Source organism: Propithecus coquereli, unplaced genomic scaffold (assembly GCF_000956105.1).
Source record: "Propithecus coquereli isolate 6110/MARCELLA unplaced genomic scaffold, Pcoq_1.0 Scaffold461, whole genome shotgun sequence".
Taxonomy (NCBI): Eukaryota; Metazoa; Chordata; class Mammalia; order Primates; family Indriidae; genus Propithecus; species Propithecus coquereli.
Window position 1 is genome coordinate 1,574,062 of NW_012150408.1, and position 18,337 is coordinate 1,592,398.

General features: G+C 40.0%; 1 protein-coding gene across 5 annotated transcripts in view; it reads right to left on the reverse strand.

Annotated features, from left to right (window-relative positions):
• ATG7 (autophagy related 7) overlaps window positions 1-18,337 on the reverse strand; it is a 245,173-nt gene that overhangs the window by 210,540 nt on the left and 16,296 nt on the right. For all 5 annotated transcript variants that reach the window (XM_012655167.1, XM_012655163.1, XM_012655164.1 and 2 more), the window contains exons 2-7: window positions 17,246-17,418; window positions 16,687-16,741; window positions 9,940-10,057; window positions 7,938-8,015; window positions 4,486-4,602; window positions 3,087-3,236 (exon numbers count right to left, since the gene is read on the reverse strand). In XM_012655167.1, coding sequence (XP_012510621.1) covers window positions 3,087-3,236; window positions 4,486-4,602; window positions 7,938-8,015; window positions 9,940-10,057; window positions 16,687-16,741; window positions 17,246-17,405 — 678 coding nt within the window. In that variant the 5' untranslated portion in view covers window positions 17,406-17,418. The remainder of the gene's footprint in view (window positions 1-3,086; window positions 3,237-4,485; window positions 4,603-7,937; window positions 8,016-9,939; window positions 10,058-16,686; window positions 16,742-17,245; window positions 17,419-18,337) is intronic.

Here is an 18,337-nt window from a genome sequence, read left to right on the forward strand (position 1 = left end):
TGAAAGAAAAGGGTGAAAACCTTCAAGGCGATATCATGACTCAAAAAACACTAAAGGGAAACTGGAGTTATGCTACAGAGAGTGAATTAGGTTAATGCAATAAAAGCAGGAACGACTTCAAGCAAGTTCTAGAAATCATTTCTTTAGGGTTCTGCCCAAACTCTACTTTCCCCTCAAAATCACCTTTGATTACACCAGTCCACACTCATCTGTCCCTCCTCTCAACATTCTCATATTACGTCCTCTTCGTGTCTGGCATTACACTCAACGTTGAGGATGCAGAGTGGGGTAAAACGAGGTTTCTGTGCTAAAGTTGCTCACAGGCTCACGGGGACACAGGGCATGCAGATAAGCAAACCAACAATTACTTTGGAGCTCAGTTGCTGCTAGGAGGGAGGTTGCTACTAGAATACAGAAGAGGGACAGGCAACAGTGCAAGGAATCAGCCAGTGCTTCCCAGGTGATGAATGAGAAACGTGAGTGAGGCACTTGCCAGGTGACAGAAGGGAGACAGAGAGAAAGGCATGTCTGCAGGCAGAGAGATGAGGGGGAAAGACGAAGCATTTGGAGGACACAGGTATAGCCAGAGCACGGGATACCACTTGGGCAACATCAGATGAAGCTGGAGTGATGGGCAGGAGCCTAATTCGAAGAGGCCTTGAATGCCAAGCTAAATAGTTTGAACTTTATCCTGAAATCAACAGGAATCCTAGAAGGATTTTAAGTAGAAGAGTGACATAATCAAATCTGTATGTTAGAAAATGCATTTGGGCAGCAGGGTGGAGGCGATGGGAACATTTCAGATCACAGGTGGGTGTGGCCAGCCAGGAGGCCATGAAATTCCTAGGGGCCATCAAGCTGCACAGCTTGTGGTGATTCTTTCTAGAATAAGATAGGACATAGACAAACAACCCAAGTATCATCCGTATCATTTCTTGGGCCCTTTTCTTCCATTACCTGAATTTCTAGTTAACTTTCCACAAGTCAATGTCTCAGTTCCCCAAGACCTTAGGTTCTGTGAGAACAGGTATAATTGTATCTCACAGTTTCTGGCCCATTAGGGAGTGCTCGACATGTGTGCTGAGTAATCCTAGGCTTTCCTGAGATAAGATGCTGACCAAGTGAAGGACAATGTGCCGGAACTTGGCAGGCAGTTGGTCTCAGGGACAGGGGAATGGTGAGTCTCCCAGAGCACTTCGGAGGAGACCATGGAGATTTGTTCAGTCTTTCAAAATACGCTGCTGTTGAGGAAGAAAGGAAGTGGATACATATTGGACACCTGCTATGTGCTGGGCACTTTATTCACGTTAGCGTGTTTAAGCCTCACAAAACCTTGCAAGGAGGTAGTATTACCACCTTCTAACAGATAAAGTATGGTGAAGAAAGGTTATGCAGCTTCCCCAAGGTCACAGAGCTGCCAAGTGGCAATGCTGACTGCCAAATCCAGCTCTCACTGCTTCCAAAGGTCAAGCAGAGACTGCCTCTACCCAAATGAACAGGCGAAAGGGAACGGCGGGAGGGCGTGGGCTGTGGAATCAGACAATCTGGCCTTGTGACTTCGAGTCTCATTTTCTTCAAACAGAAAATGCAGATACTCATAAAAACCTATTTCACAGAGTTATTATAAAAAGATCAAGTATGTGAAAGCCCCTTTTAAATTATAAAGCGTTCTACGAATTGTTATTAATTTAGAGGAGCCACACTTTGAGGGAGGACCACTTATTTACCACACACAGCCTGACCTACAGTCGCTGTCAAACACAGGCCGGTTAATCCGGCTGCTATCACAACAGGACCTCACACTAGACTGGGGGTCTTATTGCTATACTAATTTCGCTACAGTTCTATGAAATCACCTGAGGAAAAAAGAATCTTAATAAAAATTCAATCCTCAGCCCTCAATTTAAAAAGGGCTTCCTCTGAAAAATGAAATGCTAATGTAGTTGATTAAAAAATGTGCTTAAAAAAAGACATCCTAAGTTCAGGAATAATCAGACCATCAGTTAGAGGCCTCTCTTTTTTCAGCTCTGATACATTTACATGGCTATTGAAATTATTTCACTTGATTTCACAACTTCATAATACTCATCAATGTTTTATTTTTGATTCAAAATCTCCTGTAAGTTGTCTTAACAACTTACTATATATCTGATCACTTCTAAAAGACACTTACAATACTCTTTCATTCACTCAAAACAATTTTATTGAAGGCCTCAGACAAGTACTAGACACTATGCAGACACAGATCTTAAGACATGGGCCCCGCCCTCTAGGAGCTCACAGTCTAATATGCTACAAAAAGGAATCTGTACAAGGCACTGGACCTGTAAATGAGGATCAGGGAGTAAGTGCAGTGAGTTCAGAGAGGGACAGACCACACATGGCCACACCCATGAAAGTGCTTCATGGTGGAAGCAGAATTTCAATAAGGAAAGAGAGTTTCTTAGGGTTTTCACAAGTAGAATATTTTAGAAAAATGATACAAAATGAGGGGAAAAAAGATATAAAAAAGTTCAAGGTATATTTGATGGGGGGTGGGAATCTGGTGAAAAATAGACAAACTTAGCTGGAGCAATGGTTTATAAGCAAAATAGTGGAAGATGAAGCAGAAAGGTAGCTTGGGGCCAGAAAAAAGACATCATTAGGCCCAATGAATGACACAGTAAATGTGAGTAGTTGGAGGAAGATTCTTCCACAGTGGTGTTGTGTGAGATGGACGCAGGAAGATTCTAACTGTCCAGGGCTGAGAAATGGAGACCTGAACTACAGGATAGCTGTGGGAATGGAAACTACAACACAGATGTTTTACAAATAAAATGTATCAGGAGGGAAAACTGAAATAACTTTAGCATTAATAGGAATTGAGGAATCCAAATTTACTCTGAGCTGTAACGGAGCTAGAAAAATCTGGAGGAGCTGATTTTGGAACTGCAGGGTGGAAAAGGGTAGAAATAAAGATACATTCTAAAATATCTTTTGGAGGAGTAAGGAAATCTAAAGTTTGAATTTTGCAGTGCTCTATTGTAACATGAACTTCAGATTTTTTTTTAAATCGGATAATAAAAGATACTCAAAGTTTTTCTGACCTTTGTCCTTTGATCTTGGAAGAAATCACTGTAATGTTTAAGCAAGGAAACCAGCACCACATTCCCATCATACTTGATTAGGAAGTAAGGAAGGGCTGTGACTCCTTCTGTTTGACAAAGATCATCATATGCACGCTCAAGGGCTTGAATCTGAAAACAGGAAACATTAAGTTATTCTCTAGACAATTATGTATCTTGGGCTAAAAACTAACATAAAGTAAAAGGTACCTGAAAGCCATAAGACTGGAAATGACTGATCACTCCCATTACTCTATTATAGCAAATGAACATAAAAGTGTCCCCAAATAATACCATTTAACTTTTATATAACACTTTCCAGGTGCATGGTGGTACACATTAGACAGGGGCACAAAGGGAAATGCAAGCTGTCAAGCACAGAGGTTTAGAGAGGGGAACCAAATATTCTTTCTCTCCTATGATAACCCTGCATAAATATACCACTGATGAATTTTACCCTGAACCTTTCCATAATCTTTAAGAGCTTTATCGAGATATAATTCACGTACCATATAATTCACCCATTTAAATAAAGTATATAATTCAATGTATTTTCACAGGGTTGTGCAACCATCACTGGGATAATTTTAGAATATTTTTGTCCTTGATAAAAGAAACCCCATACCTGCCAGCAGTCAATCCCCACCCAAAATCCTTTTTCCTACTTAGATTTTTTTTTCCCCTTGGGAAATTAGTTCCACAAAACCACAACCTTGGATTTGTACTAAACTTTTTTTTTTTTTTTAAATCAATGGCTGCTCCCTGGCTTCAGTATTGAGGGTTTTAGTGATGGATGTGCTTCAGGAATTCAAATCATCCTGACACTCAATCTTTACCTTAACAACAATCAGAATTCTCTAGTTTGAGTTCTCTATTCTACCAGCCTGATTATTTTAATTGCTCTTTGGGGAATCATCTCTAATGATCTTATTATGCTTCTTAAATGGAAAGACTAGCTCTGCATGTACCATTCCTGACAGCAAAGTTCTGCAACCTGGTATGAGGGTAGGCGAACGTCTTCTGTTTTGTTTCAAAGACTCTATTCCCAAAGTATATTGCCTATGTTTCCCCACACTGGAAGTGAAGACCTCGTTTTGGTAAATTCTTTCAGTCTTTCGAAATGTTCCTATTAATTCCTCCCTACTCGCTTAGCATTTCATCAAATACCATGGAGAACCTGGAAAATTATTGTTGGCTACTTCTTCAAAATGACTTCACAAATATTTTGTAAGTCAGTCTGCTCCTAGTACCAACTTTGGAGGATTCCACAGTTACCACCTATTCATCCAGAGAAGTACCTATTTGTCTTTGGAATGAACTAGATAACTACTCTTGCACATTCAACCCAATTTTACCTGCACTTTGTTTTATTTGTTGATACCTGTTTTCGTGAAAACCTTTGATCCAAACCCACTGGCCCTTGTATGAGAGGTATACTCTCTGGAAGACAGAGGGCAGGGTAGCAAAACCAATAGTAGAAGTGGTACTTCTTTAGATCCTAGAATAAATAATATAAAATAGGATATTAGAATAGCACCAATAATTAAGCTGAAATGTATCTATTAATATAACTTCTCAAAAACAATTAAGAGAAAGGTTGTTGAACATAAAATATGCGCAGCTTGTCAAATATTCTCATCTCTAACAGACTCATGATAGAAAACAGGACTTTTGTCTTGATCCCCAAATACTTTCACATACCGCACACCAATAATAGAAAATCAACATAATATCCTTTATTGACTACTTGCTAACAGAAAATGTGCCGTAAGTAACTGACATTATCATCACCATTGTTTAATACCCAAAACTACTCTGGGAGGTATAATAATTATTATTATCCTATTTTACTGACAGAAAACTGAAGCTTAGTAAAAGGGTTAAAGAATATGAACAATAATAACAACAAAAGATGATAAGTGGCAGAGACGGGGATCAGAACTCTACTTCCAAAACTTAAGCTTTTTTCCACTCCACCATACGTACTCAATGTATTAATACCATCTGTGGAAGCATGGCCTCCAAACACAGTTACCATTCTCTTCACAATCAAATAAGGTAAGTGTGTTATTAAGGAAGATGTGATATTCACATACCTGTGCATGCCTAATATAATGTTGTTTTGGGAAATGCCTTATTGGTGAAATTCAAGTCAACAATTATTAAGTTTTTGCTATGTACAAGACAAAACATAAGACACTCAGATAATAAGATGAATAAACCCCAGTCTCAGCCACTGGGCAGCTCACTTTCTGCATGGAACAGAGATAAAGTCAATGCATGATTAACCATTAGAGTTATAAAGCGGTGCTAAGTGACAAGGGGTACTAAGGAACATAGATAATAGAAGGGGTTATGCTACATCTTCATGGGTGTATCTGATCACTCCCCCACCAGGGGAAGTGACCCAGGGGTAAGGATTCATGAGGCTGTCCTTGACACTGTCCCCACTCAGGCTGATGGCTCTTGCCTCTGAATTCCTGCAGTGTTTGGGTCCTTAATCACTCATGGATCCTTCCCCACTGGTCTGTGACCACTTACCACCATTGTAGTTTATGTGGCTAATTAATATTTCTTCTTGGATCTTACTAAGAATTAAAATTGGATGGTTGTTAGGTGACTTTTTTATTGAGCTATAAGTCACATGCCATAAAATTTACCATCTTAAAGTGTACAATTTTGTGGGGTATTTTTTTAGTGTACTGACAAGGTTGTACCACCATCACTGCTAATTTCAGAATATTTTCATCATCCCAAGAAGAAATCCCTTACCTATTATCAGAAACTCCCCATTCTCCCTCCCCTATTTCCTGGCAACCACTAATCTATTTTCTATCTCTATGGATTTGCCTATTCTGGACTTTTCATATAAATGGAATCATACTTGATGACTTTTTAAACATTAATTTATATATAAACATGTGTCCAGATGAGAAAGTCTAGTAATTACAGTTTCTGCGGTCTCTAATTCTGCTAATAATTGATCAACTAAGAACAGACTCCCTTTTCATGATGCCAAAACAACCTGCAAAATTGAAATTAATGAAGTGTTCAGTCCTTTGAGTCCTGAAAACAGTGGAAAGGAAAGCAAAAACACCTCCAGAGGGTATTTTTTCTTCTTTGTACTTAAATGATTTGTCATACCTGATCTTTAGTGAAAGGTTAAACAATTCAAAGTGCAGGATGTCACAAATTCTAAGAAGCTATATCAGGTCATCTTCAAAAGTCAAAGGCTTGAATTTCATAGGATTCTTTTCGGGATACAATGGACCTCGATTAAATTAAACATAAAGCCCTTTGTGTCCGAAGATTTGAAAAGACAGAAACTTTTAATTTTTTAAAAGCCAAGTGAAAGAACGCTCAGTGCAAAAGGCAACAAGGCCAACATACATACTGACTCTAGGCAATATCTTAAAACTTTAAATAAGAGCTAATGTTGTTTTTCTCATGAAATGCAATTTGTCAACATGTTCTACTAATGAGAATTCTTGGTACAGAAAATGTACTGATATTCAAGTATCTTGAAATCTTTAACTAGCAATCCTTAAAATTTATCCTACTAGAGGACCTACAAACTTACTCAAATGTAAAGACAAATTATTACTGCCAAATTGCACTAGTAATCTGACAAAGAATTTCAACATTTCTCTCTCTGCCTCACTATTACATAAAAAGCATTATAGTTTGTTAGAAAATGTGCTCCTTTTAGATGGCAACCCATTGGTATGACCTCATTTGATTCCTGTCATCCCTACCTTTGCCTTGGGCAATAAATCAGGGAGGCAGCATTCAGAAGAAATGGGGTGGGGAGCGAGGAGAAAGGCAAGACCCACTATTTGGCACAAATAAAAAGTGGGGAAGAGGATTGATATCCAAAGGTGATGATGCTATGATAAAACAACACACTTAATACACAGCAACATCAATGTGTCTACATGCCCACTCCAAAGAACTTATTCTAAAGAAATAAAATGAACAGGAAAAAAAATCAATATAGCCAACAGTGTATATTGTTCAATATATTGCAGCATTTTTTAAAATAGTGAATACTAGAAACAACCTAAATGTACAATAGGAATCTATGGAATACAGTCAACGTAATAATAAAGTACATAAATTAGTTTTATTAAATATACACACACATATACATATATATGCATATATATACATCTGTGTGTGTCTGTGTGTATATTGCTGGCATCTCCACAGGCAACCTTTACCTTTTCCCTACTTTATCCCTCACCAAGGCCAAGGCCAGGTTCTTCCCTCTAGCTCCTTAACCCTTCTTCCCTAGGCAGCAAATGTCACCCTAATGTGATTTCTTTTCCTCTTTAAGGTTGTCCTTAATGTTCATTTTAATTAGATCTCACCTATAGAAAACATTTTTCTTCCTTAAAACAAAAAAATAAACAAAAAACAACAATTGTGTGGTCAAGCCATTTAGTGCGATCTCTAATCCAGAAGGCCCTTTCCCTTATCTGGATGGACCCAGCCACTGAGCTCTGCAGGACTGTGTTTAACAAAGATGGTAGCAACAATGAAACCACTTCTCCCCAAATCAAATTTTATCATGTCCTGAATAACAAGAGGTGGGTCACTGTGTTATATCAACTATGCAACTACTGCCAGCATGACCAATGGGGATGAATTAATTTTGCATTGGTAACAGGTGCCAACACTATCTGGCTACTAATCAAATAAGCATTTCCTTAACAGCTATAACTTTAACAACACAAGCTTCAGAGAGAAAGAGAGCAGGCTGTTCTACTGGTACACACGGCTGAGCCAGGGAATTTCTCTAGTCTCAATGCAACAGAGAGCCCATTTACTTACCGCAAATGTCAAGAGGAGGAACTTGTTGAGGAGTACAGGGTTTTCAAGAGCAGCACCCGATTTTATGGATTCCCATATCTGCCAAGAGAAGAAGAGCGTCAGGGCAGGTTACCAGGCAGCGCTGAGCTTCTCACTCTCAAGCAAAGCATGGAGCTGAAAAGCACCAAGCTCTTCTTTCCTACAGGCCCAGCTCCACTTATCCCAGACAATGAAGTGGGTCATTACCTCACTCTGCCTACCCCACACCGCCTCTCGGCTGGCTGTACTCCCTCCAGTGTCTGAGCAAAGTGAGAGAGCCCAGACGCCTCCTTTCAGCAGTTCTCAGCACAGAGAGGCAACCAGGCCATCTGCATGCCTTCATGATTTCCTTCAGCTAATATTTACTTACTGTCTACTATATACCAGGCACATCATGGTTACAGAAATAAAAGACACAGTCAGTTCCTACCCTCAGGACACTCACAGTCCAGAAAGAGAGACAGGCATAAACATACAACTTCAACATTACATAAGATTTGCTAGCACAGAAGTATGTAACATTCCTGAGAGCAACTCTCCTCAGACTCAACTGGGGGAGGTAAGAGGGCAGAGCCTGGGAGGGGTCCTTGCAGAAAGTGACTTGAAATATATATAGGGGACTTCTTAAAGCTTTGTTTGGGATTATCTCCCCCTAAGAGATGAAAAAAGAAGAACAAACTTCAAGTTTATGTATACTCAGCAAGTACTGAGACTAGGAGCAAAAGCTGGTGCTGGTCAGCAGCTGCAAATCACAAGATGTTCTGGTAGCTAAGATTAGTTGCTAAACTTTGTGTTACTAAGTGAGGCAAAACAGTTGCACCAACAAGAACCATTCCCCAAGTATGGATGGAAGAAGGAAATAAGCAAAGACAAACAGTTCCTGCTATTGACATAATGACCTTGGCAGCGCCGGAACACTGAAGAGAAGCCTCCACTTTCTGAGATGCCGAGGGGGTGTGAGGTGAGAACTGCTGGGAGAAGTCTGAGTCCCAGACAAGGGGTGGGCTTCCTCTGGGGAGCAATCTTTTTTCCATAATGGATTAAGACCTGACCCAACCCTTTGAAGATTCCCTTTTAAGTATGCAGCCAAAGCAGAAGGCCCAGAAGCAATCAAACCACAGGTTAAGAAAAATGACCATCCTCACCTGAGTCACTGCAGCATCCATGATGTGGGATACGAGGGAAGCCTGTCTCAGGACCTGAGCACTGCACCAGCGTAAATGAGACTTTTTTTTTTAAGACCAGTGTAAAGACTCCTCGATTAAGTGAGTTAGAAAGGATTGGGATAAATGGTCCCCTCCCACCCAATTTTAATTCCTCTCACTAACTGAGATGTGAAGAAGCAAAGGAAAGACATTCCAGGTAGAGAGATCATGTCCCGAGGAGAGAGGAGAGAGCAGATAGTAGGTGAAGGGAGATACACATGATTTTCTGTGCCAGTCAGAGAAGGCAAGGACAAGAGCGACAGGTCAGAAGAGCAAAGAGGTCAGCAGAGCCAGGCCATGGAGGGCCTTGAAAGCCAGATGAAGTAGATCAGATGTAGCCCTGAAGACACTAGAGAGACTACATGATAATCTCCTATAGCATCGTGGTGCACATGACTGCCAAGCCTCTCCAAGGGTACAAGGAACAGAGCACCCAGAGGCATTCAGCCACGGGAATGTAACTCTCAGAGAGAGGTCTGGTTGCTTCAAAATGCTAATTGGAGATCAGCAGCAAACTTGATTTCTTAACCTCTGCCATGCCATGAATTTCTGGTCTATCCCAGGTTAAGAGCCTGGATGTCTTCTCCCTGACCTTTCCACCAACACAGAAGGAGAGAGCTGGGAGTGCTCTCTCTGGAGAAATAAACCAAAGTCCAAAAACATTTCTGAGTACCTGTTAGATACTGGTTTCTGCGACAGACCCATGTGCCTGATCAGAAACACTGCACCTGCCGGGACCACAGACAATGTGACACATACACAACGTTTTCCCAGCTAACCTCATTTGCTGTTTGTTCCAAAAGGAGCTTCTTATCTGCAGTCTTGAAAGACTCGAGTGTGTTGGTGTTATATAGCGTTCCGACAGCTGGGCAGCAATGGGCTGGGGTGGGAGCACTCCTAGATACGAGAGAAACACAGTTAGCCAGGCACAGCTGGGACTCAGAGAGAGCCTGGGAGAGACAATAAACCACTGTAGTAGTAGGAGACAAAGGATATTGCTCTGTAGGGCAAATAGAAGATTGATATTTCTTTGGAAAAAGACAAATATCATTGCTCAAGGACTAAAAAACAGGCACCATTGCCCCCAAAAAGCCTGTGTCTTTCTTTTACCCTAACCTCTTGGTACACTAGTCTACTGCCCCCCAAATAACAGTTCATATCCTATTTTGTATTCTTTTCCATCTTTACTCTAAGAGAGAAACACTATTTATTGAGCCAGGAACTCAATAAATAAAGGTTTGAATGCTCAAACATCTCTTTCTCTCATTTAAAGGTTTAAGGAACTTGCCTAAGGTCATATAATGACAGGAAGAGCTTGAATCTGAAACCAGAACTAGTTTTCTCTAAGGTACCATCCACCCTCTGCTCAGAACCCTGTGGGCTTCAGGGCTCTCTGCAATCTCCTCTCTTCCAGGAAGCCATCTCCCATTTTCTCTTATAAGAGCTGGCACATTAAACTGACCATAATATTTTAGAGCATTTTCAAGAATAGTCATATCCACCCAACTGGAGGACAATAAGCCCCTTGAGGGCAGGGAGCATGTCTTCTCCTCACTGTCCCACAGCCTAACCCACCCCAGGCAGGGATCGCACAGAACTCTGCTAAGCAAACCCCTAGTGGTTGTCTGAGTCACACAGACAAAACGTATGACACCTGGGCTACCTGTCAATCTATCATGCCACGTGGTTTACACACTTTACATTGTCCCCAAAGACCTACAGGTCCTCAGAGTAATCCAAGCCAGGAGAAGAGAAGAGGAGTTGATTCTGAATACAAATTTAGATGTACACAAATTTGGTCTTTTATTTCAGAGGTTACAGATGCTAAATGAAAATATTCATTTCATTAGTAGCCTAATATTGTTATCACTTACAACTAAAGCAGAGACAATGCATTTTTACTGATTGTACCCATGGTAGCTGTACAATTTAGAAGACCCAGTATTTTTTCACTCCAAGTCTGTGCAAAATTGGGTTCAAGAGGCCTGAAGGAGAAGAGATCTAAACCTAGAACAGGTGTGAAGGGGTAAAATGAGTGATGATGGCTCTGTCAAATGCCATCTGTAAGGCTCCAATGCCAAGTCCTGGGGGACGGCTAACTTTCAATGGCCAGAGCCTTCTCTCAGGAGCCATGAGTCAGCAAATCACAAGTTGTCTGTCAACACACTCTTCCAATAAAAGAATATTTTTCATCCAAGTGAGATGAGGACATCAAAGATGGTCTTGAGGAGAAAATCACAAAGGGGCAAGACTAAGTCTAGAGGAAGGAGAAGAAAGCAGAGCAGTTGGTAAACTAGGCCTTCTACATTCAGACTCGACTTCATGAAATTACTGCTGAAACAGTATGCCGAAACGGAAGGAAGGATGCTGTGATCTAATGTGGACCCAAGCACAGAGGAGGAAGGTGCCCTTCCTCCTTAATGTCTAAATGTCCCAGGTATGTGTGAGAGCCATGCCAAAGCCTCACTGAGAAGGGAGGAAACTACATCCCAAGAACTCGAGCAACTGCCAAGATGGCTAGGTTCCTAGGAACACCAGCACTTACGCAAGTTACTGAGTGAGGACAATCTGAAGTTTTCAAGGAGAAACATTTTTCATGACTAAACTTCCACCAGGGAGGTGGCCAGGGAAATGAATTAAAAAAGTGATAATGAGAAGAAAAGAGCCCAAGACTTGGAGACAAGAAAATTTAGTTCAAATCCTGGTCCTGACACTTATTAGTTGTTTTCTATGAATCTGTTTATATGAAATGTCCAGAATAGGCAAATCCTCAGAGACAGAAAGTAGATTTCTGGTTGCCTAGGGCTGGAGGGTAGGGAGGAGGGAGAATGGAGAATGATTACTACAGCTTTCTCTTGGGGGTGATGAAAATGTTCTGGAATAAGATGGTAGCGATGGTTGCACAACTCCGTGAATCTACTAAAAATCACTGAATTGTACATTTTAAAAGAGTGAATTTTACAGTATGTGAATTATATCTCAATATAGCTGTGAAAAAGAATCTGACTTAGAAATCTTCCCCACATACTAAAGCCAGCAGTGAACTCTCAGTGATGTATACACTAACCTGGTAAGAAAATGGGTCTCACAAAGGCCTGAAGCCTGGGCCTGTTTGGGGACATTCTATCTACACACTTGGCCTTCGCTTTCCCCCAGTCTCACAGTGATTACTCAGGAATGTATTCGGGCTATTTTGCACCAGTTTATTCACACGTGGCCAATGGGTAGGCAGGTGGCCAGAATGGAATAAATCCTCCGGAAGAAGAGCAGAGGTCACTCTTCACACCTGGAGGAATCTTCACTCCACAGGCACAGCTTCGCGTGCCCACGGGACTTTGGGAACCCGGGAAGTCACAATGCGGGGTGGGGATATGCTGTGTTGTTACCTATCCCTTTCAGTAACAACTGCTGAGTTTCTGCTTATAACATCCTCTAACAGAGTCCATTGGCATCTTTCTATCAACGACACCACATCCCATTTTGACGGATGCACTTAGCTTATAATTCAATTCAATAGTTATCTGAGCAACTAGTACACACCAAATCTGTGTTGGCTGCTGGCAATATAGTGGAGAATGAGACAGACACAGACACTGTGTGGCTGATGGAGCATACGACGCCTTAGCTACTTTTCAAGTTCTTTGAGGGCAAGGATTATGTTTTCTATTTCTCTAAGTCCAACTTGAGGCTTAGAAAAGAAAAGTAGTTCTTAAAAGCAAAGACAAATATTCCTCAAGGGAAAGAGGCCCACAGAAATGTTCATTCAAATGTTTGTCATTTGAGGCCCAGGGAAAGGAAAACTCTTTTTTACCAGTTTCACATTGGTACAGAGATTGTCGACCAAAATCTATCTTCCTCTTCTTCAACAGAGATAGAAATCATCTATGATACTTGCAGCTGGGCACCACATTTCCCAGTCTTTCTTGTAAGACATGTAAGGCCACAGGCTCTCCCCAGGGGAATCTGAGTGGAGTGATGCATGTCCCTTCCCAGCCAGGGCCTTTAGGAGATGGGGTATGTGTCTTCCATCTGTTTTCATCCTGGCTCTCTTTCCCCATTAATCTCTTGCTACCTCAAAGTGACAACTCAGTTTTAACTAGCACACAAAGACAAAGCCCTCAGGGATGAGGGAACTGCAAGATAGAAGACTGGACCACCAGCCCTGGAATATTAAATGAGCAAGAAATAAAATTCCTTTGTGTTTGGGCTCTTATATTTTTGGGTCTGGTTCAGCAGTTACCTTACTCTAAGATAGCATCCTCCAGTTCAAGTTAGTGCCTGATAAAATACTACTTGGCTGCCAATTTGCCTAACACAATTTAGAGAACAGGCTCCTTAGGCTGCTACGCTGGCAGAGACCCTTAAGATTTCCAGGGATTCATAGTAAAAGATTTATCTAGTGCTACACAAGGCTGAGATACTCTTGGCATCCATAAGTGAGTACTAGGACTATTAGCTTTTCAACTCTACCTTATTCCTCTCTGTATGCCCAGTGACAGGAACATGCTATCATCCAGACACAGAGGAAACAGTAAGTATTCCTAAAATAATTCTCCACATTTATGACAGCAGTGGGCACACCAGAATGCAAATATTTGTCTTCTGCCTCTCTGTCATACCACAGTGGAGCTCTGGAGGACAAGTTTCATAAGTCTTTGTATTCCTAACACCTACATACCCTGCACCTTGTAGACATTCACTCTTTGATGAATAAATTAATGACAATTTTCCCTACAAACCCACACAGATATATGGCAGTAAAAACAAAGGTCAAGCAATAATAATGAGAATAATTTGGTGTAAGGAACTCATGCCTTCTGAGGGGCCTCAAGAGCTTTCATTCAACTTCCCAGCCATCCTTACAAAGAGAGACTTAGAAAATCACAGACATTTAAAACTGGAAGAAACATTAGGAACCAAGAGCCCCTTTTAGAGATGACGAAACAAAAGCTGAGACAACCAAAAGGTCTTAACAAGGTAGCACAGTTAATGAGCCATAGATCCCAGGTCTTTAAACTTGAAATCCAGGGCTATTTTCACAACACCACGGACCACGTCTCATTCCTGCTCACCTCCTCACGGTATACCACAGTGCCTTGCACGCTGTGGGTGTTCAATGGTTAAAGGAAAAAATACCACCAGTGAAATAAAGCAGTTTGTGTTAAAGTCATAGCTGTAGTATTACAGATTTTCTCATCTCCTTCAGCCAAAATTTCTGGATTGCTGAAGTTTAAAATACTTGGATTTATCTAGATCAAATCTAACTTCTGTGAACTGCTTTTTTTCTTAATTGTTCTAAAGAATAAAATTATTAAAATCTTAAAAATCAAACAAAACTTCAGTCTATTATAAGGATAACGATAGGAGTGAGGCTAGTTGAGATGAATGTTAGATTTTATATAATCCAGATTATATAAAACCAGACTGCTGATATTCCCCCTTTACCATCTTCAGACAATTTAATATTTTCACATTTCCAGTATTTTCCTCATTATACTGCAATCACTCCAAGATAAGTTGGTTTTGGCAAAACAAGGGAGAGATTACTAGGATTTAACTTGTTTTGACAAGTAATCACAAAGAATTTATGATGGAGCAAGAAAGCTCTAAAGGAAACAAGAAACACCAATACATTCATTTTTAAAGATACAAGACTAACCCCATTTTAGATTTTTGTTATGCTTTTAAATTTTACAATTTGATTGAGATAAAGGAACAAAATGTATTGATTTTTTGAGATTTAAAAAAAAACAATTCTAGGAACACATTATTTTAAATACCCTAACCTTTGACTACTGTCATTTTCAAAAGGCAGGCAGACCTTACAAAGACCTCTTCAGCTTCCAAAAATCCCTCATCTTGACACTGCTGAGGTATAAGTAAGCAGAAAAAGTGGACCTCATTGTAGCCTTTAATTCTTTAATCTTTAATAATCTTAAAGCCCCTTACCATGGTTTTGGCTCCACCCTTCTGTGTAGAATTCAGTTTGAGAAACTGAATTCTTAAGGACCATGAGTGACTTAATCAACAAACTCAAAGACCCTCGCATTTAATCTGATCTTTGTGCTTCTGACACTATTGACCTTCTCCTTCCTTCTGAAATCATTTCCTTCTTTGGTTTCTATAACACTTTTCTGGTTCTTCTCTGACAAACCCTGTGTCCTTTGCTAGTTCTGCATCCTCTTTGCCCTCCCTAATTGGAGCCATTCACTGTTTGGATCTTTTGTTTTTCTTGCACTATACAGATGCTCCTCCACTTACAATGGGGGTTGCATCCTGATATACCCATCATAAGATGAAATACCGTAAGTCAAAAATGCATTTAATACGCCTAACCTACCAGGCATCATAGCTTAGCCTAGCCTACCTTACACGTGCTCAGAACACTTACATTAGCCTACAGCTGGGCAAAAGCATCTAACACGAAGCCTATTTTATAATAAAGTGTTGCATATCTCATGTAATTTATTGAACACTGTAATGGAAGTAAAAAACAGAGTAGTTGTATAGGTACTTGAAGTACAGTTTCTGCTGAATATATACCTCTTTTACACCATCGTAAAGTTGAAAAATCGTAAGTTGAACCACCATAAGTCAGGGATCACCTGTATTCTCTTTCTCTTGTACAGCCTCATGATCTCCTCTCCATGGATGTCTCCCCCATCTAGTCTGACCCTCTCTCCTGACTCCAGTTCCTCCTGGACATTTCTAGTGGGCACTGTCATCTCAAATTCAACATGTTCTAAACCAAACGTACCTCCTCCTAAAATTATATCCCCCTCCTAGTTTCTCTTTTTCTGTAAAAGATAGTAAAATCCCCCTAGCTGGATTTCAGAAATGTATTTCTGATTACGTTTTTATTTTTTCCTCACCCTTGCTTTCTAAATTTAGCTAGGTGTGACCTTGGGCAAGCTATTTTTACCTTTTGTGCCCCCATGGTTTCCTCATCTGAAAAAGAGAAAAATCACACCTGGCAGATCTGAAAGAATTATGTTTATGAAAATGCCTAGCTAATTAAGTGCTCAATAAATGTCTCTCTTCTCTCCAGCAACTTCTGATAGCTCCCCAGCAAATAAAAAAAATTGAGGACATATCTAGCATATTCCTTTGTATAGCCCCCTAATGCCTTACACAGTGGCTTGTATACAGAAGTAGCCTAATAAACATTTATTGATCAATGCCCATGGACAAGCAACTAAAGGAGTAAATCAAGAGGTACCAATAATGGATCATGAAATGTTAACTATAATCAAAATCAGGAGGGATGTTATCTATGTCTCAATCTAGATGATACTTGGCACCTAATAGGCTGATAAGTATCTGTTGAAAAAATTAACCAGATAGACCTAAGCACCTAGCACTTGTCTCTACAGGAGGTACAAGAGAATTATGAGGTGCTGACTCTGCTTACCTGGAGTTTCCCTAGTTCCTCCTGCAATCTGCCTATGATGGAGGTGAGAATGCTCATTCCTCACCAAAAGCAAACATTATTCTTTACTTTAGATTTTGAACAAATAAATACTTACATGTCAAAAGCACTGAACTCCAATGTTAAGCGAGCTGGCAGCCCAGCAGAATCACCTGGACAGAAGCATTATCACACTGTCAATTACAAGTCAGAAATAACACCTTTCATAACCAAAATGTTTGTGAATGGTTTTGTTCTCTTTGTTGAGCCCAATGTGCCCCATCCAATTCCTGATCATCTCTGTATCTGTATGTAGATAATATATGTATAGATAATGGCAGAACATGACAGAGCTCTTGTGAATATGAGTGATTTTCCAAGAATATAAAAAAGATTCAATGGAAAAAAATTTCTAATCTCCTCCCCCAGCAATGCTAAATAATCAATATTATTTGGATTAAACAACTTGAGTTTCACTACTCCCTTTCTTCTCCCCACAACAGGGGAAAAGGAATGAAAAGGAACTTGAGTCAAAAGTCAGGAAGTAAAATAGAAACTACTGAAGAGCATGGGTTATAAAAGACAAGGGTGTCCCTTTCTAAAGGAAAACAAACACTATACTGGAGGACAGAGAGAATAACAGAAGACGATGGAAGATGAAGTTTACCATCACCTACCATTGTAGTAATAACCCTTAATGTCCTTGGGAGCTTCATCTAGCCGATATTCATTCAGCTTCTTCTGGGTCAACTCATGCCAGAACCCAACATCCAAGGCACTGCTAAAGGGGGCAAACTGCAATTTGGAGAGTCCAGGATCCCTTGTCGCTGCTGCCATTATTTGCTGTCTACTAAAAAAACAAAACACAACACAGCAAAATAGCATACCCACACAAAACTTGGGGAAAGTACATTTGTAATAAAGCTTAATTCAAACAAATAACCAAAGTAATAAGAGGTATATGGGCTACCTTAAGATATAACTTTTTTTTAATTGTGGTAAAAAACAGATAACATATAATTTACCATCTTGACCATTTTGAAGTGTTCAGTTCAGTAGTATTAAGTATACTCACAATGTTGTAAAAGACATCTCCAGAACTTTTTCTTCTTGCAAAACTGTAACTCTATACTTTTTAAACAGCCCCTGGCAACCACCATTCTCCTTTCTGTCTCTGAGTTTGAGTACTTTAGATCAGGGGTCCCCAACTTGTGGTGAGTTGTATTATTATTTCATTATATATTACAATATAATAACAATAGAAATAAAGTACATAATAAATGTAATATGCTTGAATCATCCTGAAACCATCCCCATCCCTCCCTGGTCCATGGAAAAATTATCTTCCATGAAAATGATCTCTAGTGCCAAAAAGGTTGGGGACCACTGCTTTAGATAACTCACATAAATGGAATCACATAATATTTGGTTTTTTGTGGCTGGCTTATTTCACTTAAGACACAACTTTGAAAACCATCCTGAATAATCTGCCTATGTTGTCAAGTTTAGCCTCCTCATGACACAAGTCATTTTCTAAATAACCCTTTCTGACCTTAATTTCTGTGCATCTTCCTTCCTCATTAAAGTCAGTCTGACTGATGCACTAGTGTTATTCCTTCTTCAACATAGTCTCAGAAGTTTTCGCCATCCCATGTAATCCTAGGCAACTTTACAAGTATAGAATGCTAAGTTCAGCCAGTTAGAAATGCAAGTATCCAAACTGTTAGAATTCTGTCTGAATGAGAGCAGTGTTTTAGCATCCCTAGCTG